Source organism: Phoenix dactylifera, chromosome 6 (genome assembly GCF_051530095.1).
Source record: "Phoenix dactylifera cultivar Ajwa chromosome 6, Ajwa_hap1_PhDact_Kaust_v1.1, whole genome shotgun sequence".
Lineage (NCBI taxonomy): Eukaryota > Viridiplantae > Streptophyta > Magnoliopsida > Arecales > Arecaceae > Phoenix > Phoenix dactylifera.
This window is the reverse complement of record NC_143195.1, coordinates 36,095,743-36,116,565: the sequence shown is the minus strand read 5'-3', so window position 1 is coordinate 36,116,565 and position 20,823 is coordinate 36,095,743. Positions and strand designations below refer to the sequence as shown.

The window sequence follows — 20,823 nt, the reverse complement described above, 5'->3', positions numbered from 1 at the left end:
CATGAGTCTAGTTTGGAGGTCCATATTGCTGAGAACTTTCTGTATAAGCAGTCGAACTTGATTTTTTCTGCGAATATATTATTCATAGCATTCAACACTGAAAATCTTGTCTCAGAAATGATGAGAATATGAAATTGGTGAATGTGCAGGATGGCACAGATGGGTGGAGTATGCACAGATGGGCCGTTATAATGCATCCCAAGTGCCACCTGAGTGGCATGGTTGGCTACTTGGCTGCGCCACATCACTGACCATACGGTGGATGAAGTAAGTCGTCTGAGTCATATCCACTGATTCTATCAACTGAAATCCTAAATATGTTTATCATCCCAAAATTCAAAAACTTTTAGAATTTATTGCTGTTTATATGATTCAACTCTATGCTATTTAGGTTGTTAACTGGATATTATAACACAAGATATCATCTCTGTCAGAAGGCTAGCACAAATGTACAGATACATGCAGGCATTTGGAAATGTTGGTAGATAGGCTTTAATCTTTTAGTGTAATACAATTTAAAAAATCAAAATCATGTCCGCTTGCATCTCAAAATATGTAAGAAAAATTAGAAAAGGATCTTTTAGGCTAAAAATACACTGTAATAACTGTGATACAAAATGAATGCTGAGCAGCTTATATTATATTTCTTGGCAGCTTTTGATGCTGAAACCTAAAAGATATGGAGTAGAGCACAAAGAGGACTTCTCAGGAGAGGGAGATGAGTACATCTACCATTCCAAGGGTCATGCTCTCAAACCCGGACAGCCATGGCAACCCACCAGAAGCTGAAAAAATTCCTTTCCCTAGTAGGCTGAAGGCATGGAAAAAAAATTTAGTGCATTGCTTTTCTCGCTGTGTGATCATCCTCTAGCCATGTCTACCAGACATTTGAACCGAAATTTTAGTGCAGGCTGGATGATTTTGTGCTAATAAATGTAATGAACTTTTACCTTTTGAAACAGCAACTTGCGATTATTTTACTGCATATTTGGATTATGATTTTCTGCAACATTAAATAAGCTTTTCAGAATGATTTGGTTGCATTGCTCCTCCATGGCCATTGGTCTTGTGGATTGGTCAAATGGAGCCTTCATGACAGGGCCTATGAGGATAGCTGCAAGACTCTAGATTATGACAGGTATTGTAACATCAGAACTCCTTCCTCTCATGAGTCTTTCAATCCTTTGTTCCACAATTTACTCGGTGAGCTTTTCGAATGAAGCACATGATTATGTAACTTATTTTAGCCACATCATAGGATTTTTCATTCTGGCATTGTCCTCCATCTTATTTCTGCATTTTCTTAGATTTGTTAGGTTTTGCAGCATCATATATTGAATCTCATCTCTCTTGCATGTAATAAAAGAAAAATATTAAAAAAAAAAAACAGAATGAATTCAATTTTGCTGCTGTAAAATTCTCCAAAAAGTAAATGTGACTGACGGATGCTTCAAAGCATCTATTAATTGTATCCTTTTTGGTGGAATTCAAGTTTTAAACCTTGGAAGAGAGCTGCTTTTGACATTGCAACAGTATGAGAAATAGTAAAGAGTGCACTGGGACACCCATTAAGGCAATGTCCTTATTTATCATTAGCGACGTAGTATGTTAATTTTGCAGTGCACTATTGGTGTTTCATGATGGGCAAGATCTCTAACAATTGGTCATTAATTTGTCAGGTAGTAGTTATTGGATTCACAAACATAATCTTGATTGAATAACTATAAAGTTTGATCTTCAAAAATGAATAGGCCCCTAATACCAGTCTTAACCACACATTTTTATAAAAGGTGCGATCTATCAGGACTCCATTTTAAAATCTCTAGGACGAACCAGTCGAGTTTTAAGCTTGCCTCCGGCTGTTCATCTCCTTTTTTTCTTTTTTTTTTTTTTTGTTAAAACAGGCATTTCATACATCACGGGTATGAATACATCCAATATAGTCAGAAAACAAAAAGTCTCGAAGTTCTCCGGGTTCATCTCCTTTCTACATGATATCACAAAATCATAAACCAAAATGTAAGGTTTGGCAGGTTGCATGGGATAAAACTCTGTGCAGGATTTGCATAGAAGTTTAGTATTGTCTGCTGTATTTTTATAATTCACTTGCTATCAATCGCTAAGGCGTTAAGGTTGTGGTGCAATCTGTGGCATATCTTGGAGCCTTGAGTGAAAAAGGAATTTTCATATGAGATGTCAGTAGGGCTGTTAACAAGCCGAGCCCGAGCCTGGGAGAGCTCGGCTCGGCTCGTTTCACAGAAGCTCGGGCTTGTGCTCGGTAACGAGCTCTGTATTGGGCTCGAGTTCGAGTTTGCTTGGCAAAACAAAGGCTCGAGTTTGAGCTCATAAAGCTCGTTTCCATTACGAGCTCCAGAACGAGTCCGAGCTCGGGCTCGTAATCGGGCTCGGGCTCGATAACATGCTATTTTTCTCTATGTGATCAGATTTTTATGAATTATGGTGCTGAAATAAGATTTTTCAGTGGGAGACTAGAGCTCGTTTGGGCTCGTGAGCTGCTCGGGCTCGGATGTAAACGAGCCTCATATTGGGCTCGGGCTCGGGCTCGTTTGACTAAAGAGCCGAGCTTGAGTCGGGCTTTTACCGAGCCGAGCTCGAGCAGCTCGACTCATTAACAGCCCTAGATGTCAGGAGCCATCTAGAGTTGCAGTTAGGATAGGAGGTTGTAACGTAGAATGTTGTGCCAACCGGACATGTCTATAATATTTAAGGGAGAGACAGTGAATAATTTGATTTACTTGAAAGCTCAACATGCTGCATAACTATAGATAAATGTTAAAATAATTCCAAGACATGTGAGTGATGTTTTAGAAACAACCAACAAATGTGAGAGGTTTTGGAGACAAATAAGGCATATAGGGTGGGGGCAATCATGCAGGCGTGTGTTTAATCCCATATCGATTATACGTCGGATAGATTTTAGGTACTTATACATAATGAAGAAACTCAAATAATACCTTCTGATTAACTATTTTAGGTAAGGTCCTAAATTGTTACAAATGGGAGCAGAGTGGATCCGACTTATAACTAATGTGGACTAGTTGACAAAGCAATTTTCATTATAATATTTATAATGACTAGAGCCAAGTACATATGATGCACATATTTATAATATTCTCCCTCTATATAAACTATTTATTATTTTCAATTTTTAAAGAGGACTGGTGTAAGGTTTTAGAATCGGTTTATGAGATAACTTTTAAAATATTTACTATTATATTTAGTAGACTAGATAAATAGATATTATAATTTGGATGTTATTCCTTTTTTGCGGTTTTTTTTTTTGTGAGATTAATCAGTCGTATCTTAGCCGCTACCGTTTCAAGCCACTAGGCGCGCAATCTCAGCCATCTATATCCTCTATCGGCGCCTGGAGATCCGTGTTTGCACTCCGGCAGAAGAACGACCTGATTCTTGTTAGGTTGCACTTGGACGCTTAGTTCCCCGTCACCATCTCGCTGGTCCTAAATTTCGATATCTAAAGAGACCCGACGAAATCGATAGCGTTGATAACCCATCCGACGTGCCCCCTCTATCTTCCGCACGCTGATCTTTTTTTGCGGGTCCCACCCCATTATCTTTCACACACATCGATTTTCCAACCTTCGAGAAAGGCCGTGGGGCTGCGGCCCAGAAGCATTAATGGTGTGGCTCGTCAGATGCCTTAAAACTTTAGAAGGCCACGTAACGCCGCGCGGCCCCGTTTCCTGTCCCAAAAAGTAACGGATAAAGCTGATTACTGATTCATGGGACACGCCGGGGGCCGCGTATGTTTAATTCTTGAAAGGCGATCATTTTAAATGGAGCGGTCCGATCAAACAACGCCGCGCTCATGCCAGCTTTCCTTTCCAATTCTCCACTCTCCGTCGTCCCTCTCGAGCTATTCGAACCCCACCAACCGTAGCTCCATCCAGAAGAAGTCGGAGTTCTTCTCTTTTGCCGTGAGTCGAATCCCTCGCCTTCTCCTCTTCCGTTCTCGATCGATCTATCCGTGCTAACATTTTTTTTTCCTTTCCTTTCTCCCTCCCTTCTGTTTCAGCCGTGAAATGGCATCGGCGACCTCAGATCCTGAGCTGCCTAGGGTTCATCGAAAAGACGTAAGGGTACCCTTTTGTCTTCTTGATTTTCTTGAATTCTTTCTGATTGGATTAGATTGTAGGATCTTTTATACTTTCTTGGGGTTTCAATTTTAGGTAATACTTAGTTTGGGTTTCACGTTTTTCCCTTTTCCCCCTTTTGTTTTCCTCAATGCATGGAATAGGTAACGGGGAGGGAAATAGACAGTGCAACGGAGCCTTTAATTAATAGTGATAGATCCTGTGAGAGCTATTCTGTACGTGCAGCAATTCTTCCGTGAGTATATCAAACTCTGTTGGTGATTACTGTTTGGCTTGATACAGTATTTCTTTTTATTGGTTCTTGGTTTGAGTTTTGATTAGTTTTGCGCATCGTATGTGATGAGTACTTTGATTTAATTGAAAGGGAATCGCTCCTTGTACTTGGATCTTTATTCTTGCAAATGGAAACACATTTTTTTCTAGTTCTTTGGAGTGCTTCGTTTCTGTTAGATAAGCTCTTGAGTGCTTCTTTGACCAGTAATTTTTGCTTGGGCTAAAGAAGTAACACTGTATCACTGAAGTGGAAAATTAGATAATTTGGTGCATTCTTGATAATATTGAGATGATTGAATATGATGCTCGCTTTTGTTAATGTTGCACTAATGTGCTGTCCGGCGTGTGATTTAATCCTTCATCTATTCTGTTCCTCGAGTGAAAAATTTAGTCATTATGCACTCTTCATCCATTTTTTGCATCAAAATTACCAGCTTGATAATACTAGCAGATAGTTTCTTTTGGATCCATGCATCAGGTGGTCTTTTGAAGCTCCACAAGAACAATAATTAATGCATTTTTCCTTTTTTATGTCTATTATTGCCATCTTAATGATACTAGGCTCTGTACAATCAATCTTGGGACCTCTATGGATCCCAATCTAAGGAAAGCTCCAGGAGGATTGAGAACACGTTTATGAGACTGTCAACTTGATGTTAGTTCTTTTATGAATGGCACCCTAAATTCTTGGTTTGTTAGGGGTTGGGTGGGGAATTTTATGACACTGTCATCTGCCTTCTGACTTTATAATGAAACATCTTCTTCCTTGATCTTAAGTATCAAATTTTTTCTATGTACTTACTCCAATTAGTGTTCCTGTTACCACTTATGAATTATATAACGTTGTCCACAGCAGCTTCTTGTAGCAAAAGTTCAACCCTTGGCAGGTCTGTCTAAACATGTTAGCATCTTTTCTTTTCTTTTCTTTCTTTCTTTTTATTTTTTGGTTAGGCTATGACTGTTTCCAGCTTTTATGTGTTTTTGGGGTCTGTTTTACATTAATACTACTATGCACATTAAGCACCCCCTCTGTGGTGGAAAAATAGTCTACCGCTCTTAACTCCATTGAGCACAAAAGAGGGAAGAGCTCATGGTCATCATTCTTCATCAAATATTAGTTCAACCAAATATAGTATCAACCATGAAAGGAGATCTTTGTCGAATTGAATATGAGGGAAAGGGTTATCTTAATAAGTAAATTGATTATGAACACCCTTAGCTGGAGAGTTGTTTTTAACTTATATTTTCCACTTCACTTCCTCCTCTGACCATTCATGTACAACAATAATTATAACTACCTTGTATCAACTGTTTGGGGTTGCTCTCGAATTTCAGTCACTTGATTGTTCTAACACTTTCTAAAATAATTCCTGGATCGACTGAAGAGTTTCCTTTAAAACAACAAGCAAAGTTTTATCCAACTTATTCTACATTCTCATTTTTCCTGGAACGTGGTCTATTATTTGGTATACCAATGTAGTGTTGTCACATTGTTATATACTACAATAGAATGGACATACAAGCCCATATCTTATGACAAATCATATCAAGTCTTACAGCCATGTGTCACCACATATAGGCATGCATCAGCTAAACTTTAATAAGTCCTGTATATTTTATAGGTTTTACTAGCTTTAATGGTTCTAAACTATTTTAGTGTCCGAGTTCTTATTTCTTATTGTTTTCTTCAATGAAAAACTCATGTCCTTTCTGGTAAAAGCTTTTTGCAATTCAATTCTCTTACAAGCTTATATTTCTCTATTCTCATAGAAAATTTGCTTCTTTTTATCTTCTCTTTCATAAAGGGATAATGCTTACTAATTGTAGATGAGAATATTCATCTTTTCTCTTGTTCCTTAAAGTCTCACTAATCTTGAGCTCTACCAAAGTCGTATCTTTATCAGGTGAGTGTGACATACGTTGGTTGATAGCTTTAGAATCAGAAATCCTTATGCAATAACATACAATGAAGGGGTGGGTTTTAATTTTCAAAATATCAATAAATTGCATTTTCATTTCTTGCCAGGGTTATTAACTTAGGACCAAATGATCAATTTATTGGTTCACTTAAAAATTTAGCATGCCATTCTTAAAATATCTCTTTCTTAATAATTTTATAAGTGACTACTTGAATTTTTAGGTTTTTATTCCCAGCTTTAGGAGGAGCACTTTATGGTTATGACATTGGTGCTACATCTGGTGCTACAATTTCTGTGGAGGTATTGCTATGTCCTTGACATTTAAGTTTTATATTCATTAGAATGTAATAGAAAGTCAAATAGTGTGTTCTCTGGGCTTATTTAGGTAGTATTGGAATGAGAAGCTTTTTACCGGGTATGTCATGTGTCTTGTATATTGTAAATAATTTGCTTTCTATGCTGATTATTCCATATTACAGAACATACAAAGTTTACTAGAATTTTGTAATCAATATCTCTAACTGTTTATATCTAGTTAACTAGCAGTTCATATCTCACTTTTCAGCTGTACTGAGTTGCACTGTGGTCCTTGTTCAAAGTGCATTTGTCCTAACTCTTATCTTCAAATATTTTTTCCTTTCTTTTCCTGTCCTTTTTTTTCTTTTCTTTTTGCTTTTTTGTTTTTTGAGAATGCTGGTGAGAGCTACACAAATTGTTTTTACAGAAACAATAGAAACATAACCAATGCCAGACGGTTGGGTAAAACCTCTGAAGCTTCTAACATGGAACTTCCTTTCAATGGAAGAGGGATGCAAGATCTAGTCTACATCTCTTTTTGCCAAACCTCAAGTCATATTACTTGTTGTGGTTTTCAAAATCCTGGTATACTAAGAAACTCTTTCTGCAGTCATCCACGTTAAGCGGGACAACATGGTACGACTTATCCTCATTGGAAATCGGGCTTGTGGTGAGTTGCTATTATATTATATTACATTATCATAAGACTAGTTGTACTTTCATTTATTTTTTTTAAAATTTTGTTATGTAATAGCCCCTTTGATGTGAACATTGCAGGTCAGTGGTTCACTCTATGGTGCCTTGATTGGTTCTGTTTTGGCATTTACTGTAGCTGATTTTTTAGGTTTGTCACCTCTGCTTCATATGCTTTTGATACTTTATTACCAATATTACTATATAGTCGAATCTAATAAACTGTTAAATTTAATTGAAGGGCGACGAAGGGAGTTAATTCTCTCTTCTGTTCTATATTTTGTTGGAGCTCTACTAACAGCGTTGGCTCCTGACTTCCCTGTTATGGTGGTTGGACGCTTTGTCTATGGTATAGGAATTGGATTGGTAATTGAGCTCATCATCCTTTAGCTTAGCTATTTATGTACGCATTTTTATCTTTTCTGAAGTAAATATGCAGGGATAATTCCAAGATGCTAATTAATTGTTGGAGTTACCTATCTTGGCTAATTGATTTCCTCCTAATTAATAGAATGTTTCCATCTGATGCTGTTAAAGATGTCTGTTATATACTATCAAAATGTACTAGCAAGTCTCCAGAAGGCATAACTTGACACGTGGACATTAGTTTATACGATTTATTATTACAAAGATCTATTTAAGATTTTGGTGCTAAATTGTAAAATAGAGGTTAGCAAGTAACCCGAGGCTTTAGGTATATTTTTTGGACAAACTTTATCCAGTTCTTATGTAATTTTGTCTCACCCAGTATTTGATAGTTTTATGTATATATGGTGTCGTTTCTGTATATCTAAGGTCTACATTAGAAGACTTTTATAGTTTGGTTTATTGGAAATCTTAAGCTGTCATTGAAATACTTGCTGGGACAGGCTTGTTTCCCTGTAATTTTGATTTATTATATGGTATTCCATTTATACCATTTCTTCATTCTTCTTTTTTTCTTCTTTGATTTAGAATTTAACTTATTGTTTTCCTTGTGCTGTTCGCTGGTCATGTTGCATTTTTTTTCTTGTGCTTGTTTTTATGACTTTGTTCATTTATGCTGAATGGCTCTCCTTTCTCATGATTTTACCTCTGATGCATTGCTCCTAGCCATTTTCCCGTCCTTGGACCGTGGTCCTATTGCCACTCCCTGCATGCTTGTGTCTCTATCCTAATCTGATCCATTGCTATCTTTATTATCATGCATTTTGTTTGATACTTTTATTCTTTCTTGCAATCATTTCACCAGTGCCAGGGTCTTTTCTTTGAAAATATAGGTTTACAGTGGGAGACAACCATGTTCTCTTCCCTGCTCAGCCTTCTTACTAGATGGAGATGAAGAATGCCTTGTTTTCATGGTGTTCTGTTTGAAGAGGCCCATATAGCCTCACTCTACCCTTGTCATGCAATTTATGGTCTCAAATAAAACTCTAACAGTAAATTGGAGGGCTGATGCTGGGCCCAGAGCAGTATGATAATATTTTTATCACCTGTGCTACTTATGGAGCATTAAAATTTTTGTCTTAATGTTAATTAGCGCCATCATTGCAATCACTACTCATTTGGAACATCTTCAACATCGGTTGTAGATGAAGAAACACAGACCCTTCACTAAATTCAAGATCCAGCTTAGTGTTGTCACTTGATGTCTGGCCTTTCTTTTCATGTGTGTATAGCAGGCTAAACATTGTATATTTTTGTGCATGCTGCTCACTGGTTTGCTATGTTCATTATGAAGCCTCATGTGCATACTCCGAAATTTTCATGGAATTGGTACTTACTCATGATTCTTTCCCCTTCCTACTGGAACTCTATGTATTTACTTGTGTTGATTGGATGGTGATATTGATAAATTATTTCTATGAAGGAAAAAAAATGATATGAAATCTTGCTTTTACATTACAACTGGGTGCTATATAATCGCTGATGGCTCATACCTTGTTCGGCTTTGTTGCACACACTTTGGTTTGGGCATCATCCTCATTGTCCTCATGCCTGTTAGTTGTTATAATTCTCGTGCCATCCATTTTACTTGAAGTAGTTTTTCTTAAAATAAAAGTGAGATTGATATCACTTATAGTGTCAAAGCACTTCTTGTTCCCATCCAACTGGTTAGACATTGTTGCAGATACTGATAAATTGTTACACTTTCAATTAATGCTCAGCAAACTCTAAATCTATTAGCTATAAGTTTTAAAAGGGTTGTTAGAGATGTCGGATATAGACAAAATGCTGATATGTAATGCTTTGTTTGATCTGCTGCTCCCATCAATTGATTCTTAATGCATCACTCCAATGGTTTGTTCCTCAAGACAAAATGCTCATGTGATTCACAGAACTTGAATAACTTGAAGTTGCTTTCTGACATAAGGTAACTAAGTCAGAGAATTTTAATGTCTAAGTACCATAACATATCGATTTTTTTTCAATGATGAACAAATGGCAATATCTAAACTTGGTACTTTTTTAAGCACTGGACTGCGCATGCATTATTTTCTTGATTTGTTTCCCCAGATGATATCAGGTATTTTTAAATGCAAATAGCAAATTAGCAATATCTATACCTGAAGCAGATATTGTCTTTAGTTCTTTCTTGAACACTGTTTATGCATCCATTATTTTGTGAATATACTAATAGCATTTGTTTATTATTTACTAATGCAAATTAGCAATATCAACAACTAAAGCAGATATTATCCTTACTTCTTTTTTTTGGAATGCTGTTCACACATCCATTATTTTGTGAATATACCAATAGCATTGGCCATTCTATAGGCTATGCATGCTGCTCCAATGTATATTGCGGAGACTGCTCCAAGTCAAATTCGAGGCATACTTATCTCCTTGAAGGAGTTCTTTATAGTTATTGGAATGCTTGTAAGTATAGAGATACCGGAGTCGTATTTTAGTTAAATTTTCAATCTATTGAACTAATGAATACTTTTCATTATGGCCTTTTATGCAGTTTGGTTACATAGCTGGCAGCCTATTTGTTGATTTGGTAGCTGGATGGCGCTATATGTATGCTACTAGTGCCCCAGTATCTTTGATAATGGGAATTGGAATGTGGTGGCTGCCACCGTCACCTCGATGGCTGCTTTTATGTGCTATACAGGGCAAAAGAAACATGCCAGAGGCTAAAGAATTTGCTGTTTGTTGTTTGTGTCAGCTGAGGGGTCAAGCTATTGATAGTTCAGCTTCAGAACAAGTTGATTCAATTCTGGATGAACTCTCTTATTCTGATCAAGAGAAACAAGTAACATTAAGTGAGATTTTTCAGGGAAAATGCCTGAAAGCCCTAATAATTGGTGCTGGACTGGTTTTCTTTCAGCAGGTCTTGTACAGTTCTTACATTTCTTAATTTGATATCAAATGTTCAAGTTGATCTGTCAATTCTACGTCTCCAATATTAAAAGTCATTATGTGGGGGTGGCAATTAGGTCCGGTTAGGTTGGATGCAGGTTAGGTTAGAAATTCATCAACCCGAACGCAACCTATTTATTCAACAAGTCAAAAATTCAGATCTAAATCTGACCTGATCTGCATAACCTGTTTATTAAAGAGGTCAAGTAAAGTTAAACAGGTTAAGTGGGATTTTAACGGATTAAATGGATTTAAATGAGTTAAATGGGTTTGGTTATGATCCGACCCAATTATTAAATGGATCAAAATGGGTTAAACAAGTTGAAGTTCAACCTGACCCATTTTATAAATTGGTCTAGATGGGTTGACCTGTTTATGACCCAAACCCATTTATGTCAAACCCGAACATGCTTAAATCAGGTTGTTTGCAGGTCAGGTTGATGGGTTAGGACATAAATTACCACCCCTATCAAGTTATGATTGCCCACTATTTTCTTGCATATCAGGTCACAGGGCAACCAAGTGTCTTGTACTATGCTGCAACAATCCTTCAGGTATTCCCACCCTGTGCTAATTTATCACTTGGGAATATTGTCATTCTGTAAATTTACAGGTTGTTCAAACTAATGCATTTTATGTTGGCAGAGTGCAGGGTTTTCTGCAGCATCTGATGCTACGCGCGTCTCAGTTCTTCTTGGTCTCCTGAAGGTAGATACCTCTTGGATAAGAAAAACTGAATAACTGCATATTGATCCCTTCACAAAACTTTACAGTGGCAACCTGGTATGCCTAGCATTTTTTTATTTAGCTTAAAGCACCTTGCTTGTGCATAGAATGTGTTGAGTAGTTGCTTGAATAATTATTAGATATGGTTTCACTCTGTTGCACAATTAACCAGCAAGTCGTAAAGCAATGGTTGCTATGCTGGAGCATTTTTGCTTTATCCTGGCTTGCCTTTCTCCTTATATATAGCAATATTTTCTTGTTGAAACTTGTAATATCTGTGAATTATCTTACTGGTTTAAATTTTGACATGGATAAACATGATATCTGAAAAAGTTAATTGTGCATTTGTGTTTTTGGTTAGTCACTAAATTTGGTTATACCATACAATCAATTGTTTTGATGGCTTCTTGCATTTGGCGCAAACTTAAAATATACTAGCTTTTGTCAGCACTTGCAGATTTTTTTCTAAGAGAACCTGATCACGAGTTAAATATTTTTTTGGGGTATATTGGGGGCTTCAGAGGAGTCCGGCAAATGCGGGACTCCCAGTTTTTTAGACATTGAACATGAAGGAAAAATGAGGAGGTCACTTGGACTCCCTTCCCATGAGATAAGCACAGGGATTTGGAGGCTTCACTTTCGTGAGCCCTGACTTCACATGTCCAACCTTTTATATGTAATTGATGGCTTCATATTATTTGGTGTACTACAAGCCTGCATTAAAATTTCTTGGTTTAAATTTAGTCAAAACCAGTGATATTGGTTTATTGGCCTTTTAACTGTTTTTGTCAAACTGAAGGCCATCTTCTTCTTCTACTTACAGGTAGTCTGTGTGTGAGTTTATTTTGTGAAAATTAAAATTTTCTTTTAGGATATTATTTGTGAAATTATCTCCGCAAGTTTTGATTTTTTCCAAACACAATTAATTTGTGCTTGGTCTCTATTTTATTGCCAGGTTCTAATAGTTCTTTTCGTTTTTGTAGCTAGTTATGACTGGGATTGCTGTTCTTGTGGTAGACAGAGTTGGCAGAAGGCCTTTACTGATCGGAGGTGTTAGTGGGATAGTAAGTTGCCTGGACTAACAGCTATATTATAGTTGTAATGAGTCTAAGTCGAGAAGGCCTCCTCAAACTTCATTCATGTTTGAGGAATGAGGAAGAGATTCAGATTGAAGTGAAGTCTTGTATCCATATATTTAAAAAGAAAAAAAGAAAATAATTGAAAGTTTATAACTAACCAATGCCATAATGTGACAGATTAATGTAAATCCATCATGTCAATGGAAAGTTGATTTCGAAATATGCAACAACTGCCATGGCCATTTCATCCGAGCAATTTTTATGCAAACCATTTGACTAATAAGATGCTCAAATCATCCTATGATCTGTGTAAATTGTGCATGCAATTATGTAGTCACAGGCATGCAATTATGTAATCACAGTTAAGTATAAAGGACTGCTCTTCAATCAAGTGAACACTGTTTTCTATAAGTTCAAGATTTCAAGTGAAGTAATAGATCAGTGATATTTGCGCCTTTTTTATATTCAGAGACAAACAATGCTTATTGTGGGTTTGTAAACTATATTAATAATACCTTGTTTAGAGTTGATTATCTACATGCACATAAATACTCACAAGGTCAGCATTTGTGAACAGTTTGACTGATTATGTAAAGATTTGGAATTTGGGAAAAATGTGGAAAAATTGTTAAAAGCAAGGAAATGCTTTGGAAGTTTGGATAATTAAAGATGAAAGCAAATATGAGAGATGTGAGAACAATAAATAACCACAAAAACAACACCCCCAGCAACAACGTATAACACTTATAATTAATAAAATTTTCTTCAATTAATTGCGACTGGTTTGTAAATAAGTTGTAAAAACGATGAATAGATTAAGAATAAGTACCTATAGAAAAAATATCTTGATCAATTCCTTTATTGAGAATAATTTGAAGATATTTTTATTATACTTACATGCATGCACATATACTAAGCTTTCATGTTTCACTATATTTGAATGAGTTGTTACACAACAGTACAAGTGGTCTGCATAAGGCTGAGACAAATCACCTGATGCATAGATCACTTTTGTGTTAGAGAACTTGGCATTTTTAATTGTTGACACATAGTGCCCACATGCGAATGAGGATCTGGAACTTTTGTAACACCATCTTGGTATCCTGTTCTGAGGTACTAAAACTTGTAATCTGTCCAAATGTCAGTAAGTGGGCTATGTCCTGTATTTGCTTGAATAAATCTCTAAAGAAAAGTGGAAATCCTATTATACTTTATGAGATGTCATTGGCTACACTATTTTTATCTGTTGTTAAAGATATAACCTTGCGATGCTGCAGGTAATCTCTTTGTTCTTACTATCTTCATATTACACCTTATTTAAGGATTCAGCATTCGTGGCCGTAATTGCATTGCTGCTATATGTTGGTTGCTATCAGGTATTTATTTGTGCCAATTTTATTGCCTGAAAATATGAAAACTTTTCTGATGGTCTACTTCATAAATGGGCTCATTGGCTGTAGCTATCTGTCTGGATATTCTTCTCCTCTATGTTAAATTTACTACATTCCTCAGCAAAAAGTCGTTTCTTGCTCATGGGATTCCTTTTACATAGTGCATTCTAAATTGATGATGTAACTTGAGGCATGCACCTTAAATAATAAATAATTTGTTATTGTTAAAAGAGATGTGGCAACTTAGTCTTGATATAACACTGTAGGATACTTTACAAGATATCTAGGATGCCTCCCTCTGAAAATGAAGGTGGATCGTGCACGTAGAAATTTCGACAAGAAAGAGCAACGGTCTTAGTGAATGTAACAGATTCAAAAGGTAGGGACGAGGGATGGCATATGAGAGACGTAAACTATGTAGAATGACTTGGTTAATGATGGCTTAGGTGTTAAAATTAAAGAATAGGAGTAGATGATGTTTAATGGGACATGACCATTAGGGAGAGGTTATGGCACTGAGTAGCGCCAAAGTGGCTAAGCTAAAGAGGAGGCATGAAATTATTATGCTTATAATATGGGATGTGCAAAGGAGACTCATATGATATTGGAAAGAGTAAATAGAGCATAATACCAGCCATAATAAAGCCACAGAGGACAATGAATACAATATGATAAGTCACTGTAAAGGTAACCAAGGTTGGAGGAATCAGTACCGGACCCATACCGGTTTTTCGGGCCCATACCGACACAGCGGAACAGACAGGGGAGAGGGAGAGTGAGAGAGGGAGAGAGAGAGAGAGAGAGAGAGAGAGAGCGGGGGAGGGAGGGACGCCGGCGGAGCCCGACGGAGTCCGACGGTTCGAAATAGGGGTCGACCGCTTAAGCAGGCCTTCTTCCCCAGCGCCAGCCCCCTCGCAGCCTCCATTGGCCCTCCGCTGGCATCCTCTCCCTCTCCCTCGCCCTCCCTCCCCCGCTCGCTCTCTCTTTTCTTCTCCTTCTCCGGCTCCGGGAACGCGTTCCTTTTTTGGAGTCGGAACCGTACCGGTAAGCCACGGGTACGGTTCAAAATGGGTGGAACCGCCTGGTTCGGGCCGGTTCCGCCGACGTTGAAGGTGACCCATCCTCTTAAGGGTCCATGGGGGGTTATTTGGATATTGAGTGAACCTCTAAAATGGTGACTTCTTCAGGTAAACCAAATGCTCAAAGTAGGTTCACTTTTAGTTGAATAATGAAGTTAACAAGCAATAAAGTAGAATAGTTAATCAGTTGGTAAAGACATAAATTAGCAAATAGGCTTGGAATGGCAATTGGAAGTTGTAATTGTGCAAAGTCATGTGCATATGGTGCTAAGAATCTGAAGCAAGGCAAGGCATATGGAAACGGTCTACCTCTGTCTTTAAGATTTAGAATTTTCTAATCTTGAAGAGTTTTGAGATGATCTATGGCAAGTTTGTTTTTGTAAGAATTGTCTAATCCTGAAACTATGTGGATTTTAGGGCAGCAGATGCAGAAAAAATGCATTATCCAATACCTGGTGAATGTATGATAAATAATCATATTGCAATGAAAGGCAAAATATGTAAGGCAAAATCCATTTTTCCACTTCTATTTTTTTTTTCTCTCATATATATTGTTGGGGATTACGAAAAACTAGATCGATATGCTTTTGAAAATTATGTTCTCCGCACTATTTCTCTCAATTAGTGTGTGCAGTCTGCAATTTTAGTGGAGATGCTTTTGACTATGACCTTAATAAATCTGTTGGTTAAGTGCTCATCAAAAGCAATTGCTTTCTACACTCTAGCACAAAAAGGAAAAGGATGGCAGCATTAATGATGATAGATTCTTTACCAAAAATAAGATTAGATTGAATAATTTGGAAATGCTTCTAGAATCTTCTTAGGTTGTGTTTTGTCATCTGAATAGAAACATTTATTGCAAGATGAGGAGGCTACCTTATGCAAGATGAATTTAGCAAGGATATGAACGAAGGTCTGTGAAATGTAATAAGTAGGAGACTTTTAAATGACTATGTCAGGAAAGCTTAACCAGAGCTCTAGAGGGTGATCAAGTGATCAAACATTCAATTTAGATGTTATCTTATGTGTTATTGAAGTACTCTTATGGAATATTTTGCTGCGATAATATATGCAATAGTGCATGATTTTTTTTCAATTCCAATCTTTATGTTCTCCGATCAATTTGTTTATTTTCTACATCCCAAAATATATGTCTGGTTATCTTTTTACTTAATCTATCAAAAAGTTCAAAATGTTCAGTACATTGAAGTATTGGTTTAGTCTGTCTTTCCCTTTCCTAACTTACAAAGTATTGTTCAGAGTAAAATAATAATAATAATAATAATAAAAGAAATAAGCAGTCGACCCATGAAAATATTTGGTAAAACTTATATTATCAAATTTTATAACAATAATTATATAACTTCTATAAAGTTACTATACAGGACAAGGGACCCCTACAATACAAAAGGCAGCTTTTGTTAAACTATATAGAGGAGTGGTAGATGCACATACTCGTGCACAAAGCACTGCACTTGCAAGCTCATGTTGCCACATCCCAAATTTAATGTATATATATTGTTTCATTTTAACACATTAATTGTAGGATGCACAGCAGCATGGGGCTGCAAGTGCACTGTTTTGTGCACATTTGCATGTCCATTTAGTACTTTTAAAAATATGTATCAACAAACAATAATAGCTCTGTGCAGTTTTATTTAATCAAACAGAATTAACATCTTGGATCGATAATATACCACTTTATGGATCATGATCTACATATCTTAAGAGGATTAGATTTAAATTCACTAGGTTTTGATGATCAAATCATAGTAAAATATATTATCATGCTATCATATCCATCCATTTAGGGACCACAAAAATACTTGAATTTTGGTTTCTAGGCATTGTTTATAGTTTAGATCATGTTCAATGATTTGGATCGTGAATTTGGATAGACTATTGTTGATTTTGAATCATTAACTACTTTTTTCAAGGAGTTAATGTAAAGTATGTAGTCCAACCATGCATATTTATATAGATCATGAATTTAGATCATGCATTATGCACCCATTTGCCACTTTGTTCTCAACTATTCCAGTTCGACCAAAATGGAAGTAGAAAAGCCATAGCACGCGCCCTGTGGTTTTGAAGTAGGACAGGACAACTTTAGCTAGGAGCCTCTTTTAGGTAGAGCAAGAGGAATTGGTTGAGCAATGGACCTACTCGCAACCAGCTGGCAAACCTACCTGCAAGAAGCATATTTGAAAACAACAGTAGTTCCCCATGAAGGTGCACACACACACATCTGTATATACAGTGAAACTTGCTCTTCTGCAAAACCTTTAATAATGTTGATGATGTTTGTTGTATATCTGAGTACCATCAATACACAAAATGCTTGTTTGAATTAGAGGATGTGTGCATGCAAGCTACTGTCTCTGTATCCTTGCATGTCAGGAATTTTTAGGCGTGCAACTTTCTTATGAAGATTCATTCTGCAGTTGTCATTTGGTCCAATCGGTTGGCTGATGATTTCAGAGATTTTCCCTTTACGACTAAGAGGGCGTGGATTAAGTATAGCAGTGCTCGTAAACTTTGCTTCAAATGCATTGGTGACTTTTTCGTTCTCACCATTGGAGGTACTTATACTGCTAAACTGATTTTCCTTTCACTCTTTTATATGATGCATGACTTAGTAAATTTCTCACTTAAGAAATATTCCAGGATTAATAATCTGTGTTTAGGATTGCATATTTAAAAAACGTTGATGCATGTGCACATGTATAATGTCATTGGGCTGGTAGAAATCAGTTGAACGTGTACTGTATTCTCATCTGTCTATTGAATGGAGAACTAATGATTGTGCCCACTAACACTTGGTTGCATTCTAATCCGTTGACTGAGTTAGACTTGGACCAGCACTTCATATGACCATGCCAAGCAAATTGTCAGGCACCAGTGAATTGTTGACAATGTTAGGTACTTAGAAAGGCCTTTTCTTTTTGAGGGGACTAGGAAGGCCTTTTCATACGTAAAAAGAGATGAAAGAAGCTCCAAAACAGATAAATAGAAAGGCATGTCTAAGTATAAAATTCCTTTTCACTACTTTAAGTACCTAATCAGAAACTTTTTGTGTGTACACTATGGCTGAGCTAAGACTTCAGGAGGGAGCATCATTGAATATACTGCATGTAGATAATGTGTTGTATATATGGACATTACTTTGTGCATTTCTCACTTGTGTGGTGTAAGTTCAGTATGTTCAGAAAGATTAGCATGAAAAGGTCCCTTCTCAGAATAATACATCGGCACTTGTGTAATTATTTACTTGTGCAAATTATTTTTTCTTCCCCTCTAATTAGCACATGTTTGTCTTTGTGGCATGAAAGTCCTAGTTACATTGTTGAGATAGCAGTCATCCAGTGTCGAGTTGGTGAATGCTGGGATGGTACTCGCACTTATGAACTGTCTTTCAGTAACAGTGAGCAACCAACCAAAGTTTTTGAAATCATCTGTCTCGATTGATTGATTAATTTGACCAACTTTAGCAGCCATCTTGATTGAATGTAGTGATTAACATGCCCGACTGCTCAATATGGCTGCCACTTTTCTGACATTGCACTTGCTACAGAGCAATTGTTATATTCAAAAGGTTTGCTTAGATTTAGAAATATAATCTTGTTGTTACTGATTGACTAGTCTGACTAATTTTGGCAGTCATCTTGACTGAAGGCAGTTATCTAGATTCCATACTATTTAATCGCGGTGTCGCTCTTTGTGATGTCATTTTTACTGCATAGTAATTATATAGACTGCCTGCAGCACTTGCAGGCACCTGATATCTGCTGTCCGCCTTTTCTTAAAAGCAGATACTCCTCCCCAGATGTGTTTGCTTTCTCCCACTTTTAGTTTGGGAGGTAGTGTGCTATACAGGTAGCTGTTATTGACTTGAGAGAAAAAAATGATCGACTCTATTGACTGCATAGATTGCTGTGCAGGAATTTTGATATGTCATAGTTAGCTGCGACGGCCAGATCTCTCTTTCTTTTTTTTTCTTCTATCTGTAAGTCCTCATGTATCTAATGTCACTTGCTTTACCTTTTATTATGACAGGCTTTGGTAGGAACTGGTATCCTCTTTGCTGGTTTTGGGGTTATTGCAGTAGCCTCTCTTGTGTTCATATTCTTTGTCGTACCAGAAACAAAAGGGCTCACTCTGGAGGACATTGAGACCAAGATCTTATAGAGATCTCTCATCCACGCCATGTTAATATTCTGCAACTGAGGGCTTTGGACGGACGGAATCCTATTTTGTCCTCTAAACAGTTAAATGTCTCTTTTGCAGGGTATCATATCCCCTTGCTGAGAACTTATATTTAAAACAACTATATGTGTTCAGGCTACTTCTGTCTGTTAATCAACAATAACTTAAGTATCATCAACGACAGCTTGGATGCATCTAATCAGTACAGTCACAAATTACATTTCTGTATCCATCGTATTGTCACAAATTACATCTAGATGTTTGAGTTACTTGTCTGAGTTGTCAACGAAGTATTCCTTGTGAGCAACAACAAATCGAATAATACTAGGAGAATGCAAATAATATGTTGGCTATTCGGTGGTTGTTATTGTTAGTTGTGCACACATGATTCTATTTCTCTGACAATTCTGTTGGGGCTTCGGGTCTAGCTCACCCATCGACCTTTGGTGTGACCACCAGAACATTCGCCAGCTTAAAGGAATATGTATTGGAAGTGCTAAATACGCACATGGTGTGACCACCAGAACAGTTACCAGCTTTTAAAGGAACAAGTGCAAGAACAGACTTGTCCAAAGATTTGCTTAATGAGATGGTGGCCTAAACCTTTACTTCTTCTTGGTACAGCAGAGCAAGGCTCATCTCATTTGCAGCTCTGATTATGTCAAATGGCATATTTCTTCAAGATACTTCACAGCACAGAACAAATGGAATCCATTTTATGTTCTCTTTGAAGGCTCTCCCCAGTATGGCATATTTTGATCAGCTAGTGAATCAATAAAGCAGACAGCTGAAATGTTGACAACGAGGGCATTGATGATGGTAGAAATGCCAAATTGATGCAGCTTTGTAGGTTTTGAGCTAATAAAACCAAAGAAAAACAAAATATTATTTACCAGGAGATAAGGGTCTTAAATTTTGCATAACACAGCCCTCAAATAACGCCATTAACCATATCTTGGCAATTTCTAGAAATGTATCATGTACTGAAGACATAAATAAAGGGTACATTTAGCCAAGGATATATGTAAACGAAATCATCTGACCCTCGCTGAGGAATATTTCTTACTATTGGCAGTTGAAGGATGACCAGCAAGCAGCCAGCCACTCCACAGCTTCAATGGTGGTGGGTTTCCACATGACTCAAAAAGTTACAGAAAATATCAGGCACCCAAATTGAGTTGCCAAGGCACACTCTGCTCACACTTGATTGAACGATATATATGCCGCAAGAACAGCAAGAAAGCGCGGAAGCCAACAGTCCGCAGCATGAGGAAGAAATCATAGCAGATGGAAGCCAATGTAACCAAAAAAAGAATGATGTCCACATAAAAGATAAAACCTGACATCTTTTGTTGCATGATGGCAATACAAGCATTAGAAAAAGATGAATGTAGCAGCGGAACCACGACAAAGAACAGGCCAGTATACAATATTAAATGAAGCATAAGAACAAATATAGCAGCCCCTTTCTTCTTAATATCCGTGTCGATGCAATTCTACTGTCTTCTCAGTTTGCTATTGACTCTCAAAAAGTTTTTAAGGGCTCGTAAGTCATCAAGTAATGATGTTCTGAATATAATCTGAATGATAGTACTGCATGGCAATGAAAATTGCTCATGAAGCAGCATATAAACGTGATGTGTGAATGATGAAGATGTTGCTCTAGAAGATATGGAAAT

At 37.0% G+C, this 20,823-nt stretch overlaps 1 protein-coding gene across 6 annotated transcripts; it reads left to right on the top strand.

Moving 5' to 3' along the window:
* Positions 1–3,659: 3,659 nt before the first annotated feature.
* LOC103720992 (D-xylose-proton symporter-like 2) lies at positions 3,660–19,497 on the top strand. Of its 6 annotated transcripts, none has more exons than XM_039121905.3 (15): positions 3,660–3,959; positions 4,058–4,115; positions 4,280–4,371; positions 6,550–6,628; positions 7,236–7,295; positions 7,403–7,469; positions 7,560–7,684; positions 10,076–10,177; positions 10,266–10,634; positions 11,170–11,217; positions 11,309–11,371; positions 12,373–12,453; positions 13,746–13,844; positions 17,383–17,520; positions 18,995–19,497. In XM_039121905.3, the coding sequence occupies exons 2-15, from the start codon at positions 4,065–4,067 to the stop codon at positions 19,124–19,126; spliced, it is 1,506 nt and encodes a 501-aa protein (XP_038977833.1). In that variant the 5' UTR covers positions 3,660–3,959; positions 4,058–4,064; the 3' UTR covers positions 19,127–19,497. The 6 variants fall into 6 exon arrangements, with proteins under 6 accessions (XP_038977833.1, XP_088580101.1, XP_088580098.1 ...); XM_088723973.2 differs by having other exon boundaries at positions 3,777–3,959; positions 4,058–4,121; XM_088723975.2 differs by lacking the exons at positions 17,383–17,520; positions 18,995–19,497 and adding an exon at positions 15,356–15,536.
* The last annotated feature ends 1,326 nt before the right edge of the window (positions 19,498–20,823 follow it).

What these genes read in the sequence shown, in the direction of transcription:
- LOC103720992 (XM_088723971.2), top strand. Translation starts at nt 4,065, where the DNA reads ATGGCATCGGCGACCTCAGATCCTGAGCTGCCTAGGGTTCATCGAAAA. An exon ending in GTACGTGCAGCAATTCTTCC is followed by an intron (nt 4,372 to 6,549) that starts GTGAGTATATCA and finishes TTGAATTTTTAG; the next exon opens with GTTTTTATTCCCAGCTTTAG. An exon ending in ATGCTGCAACAATCCTTCAG is followed by an intron (nt 11,218 to 11,308) that starts GTATTCCCACCC and finishes TTATGTTGGCAG; the next exon opens with AGTGCAGGGTTTTCTGCAGC.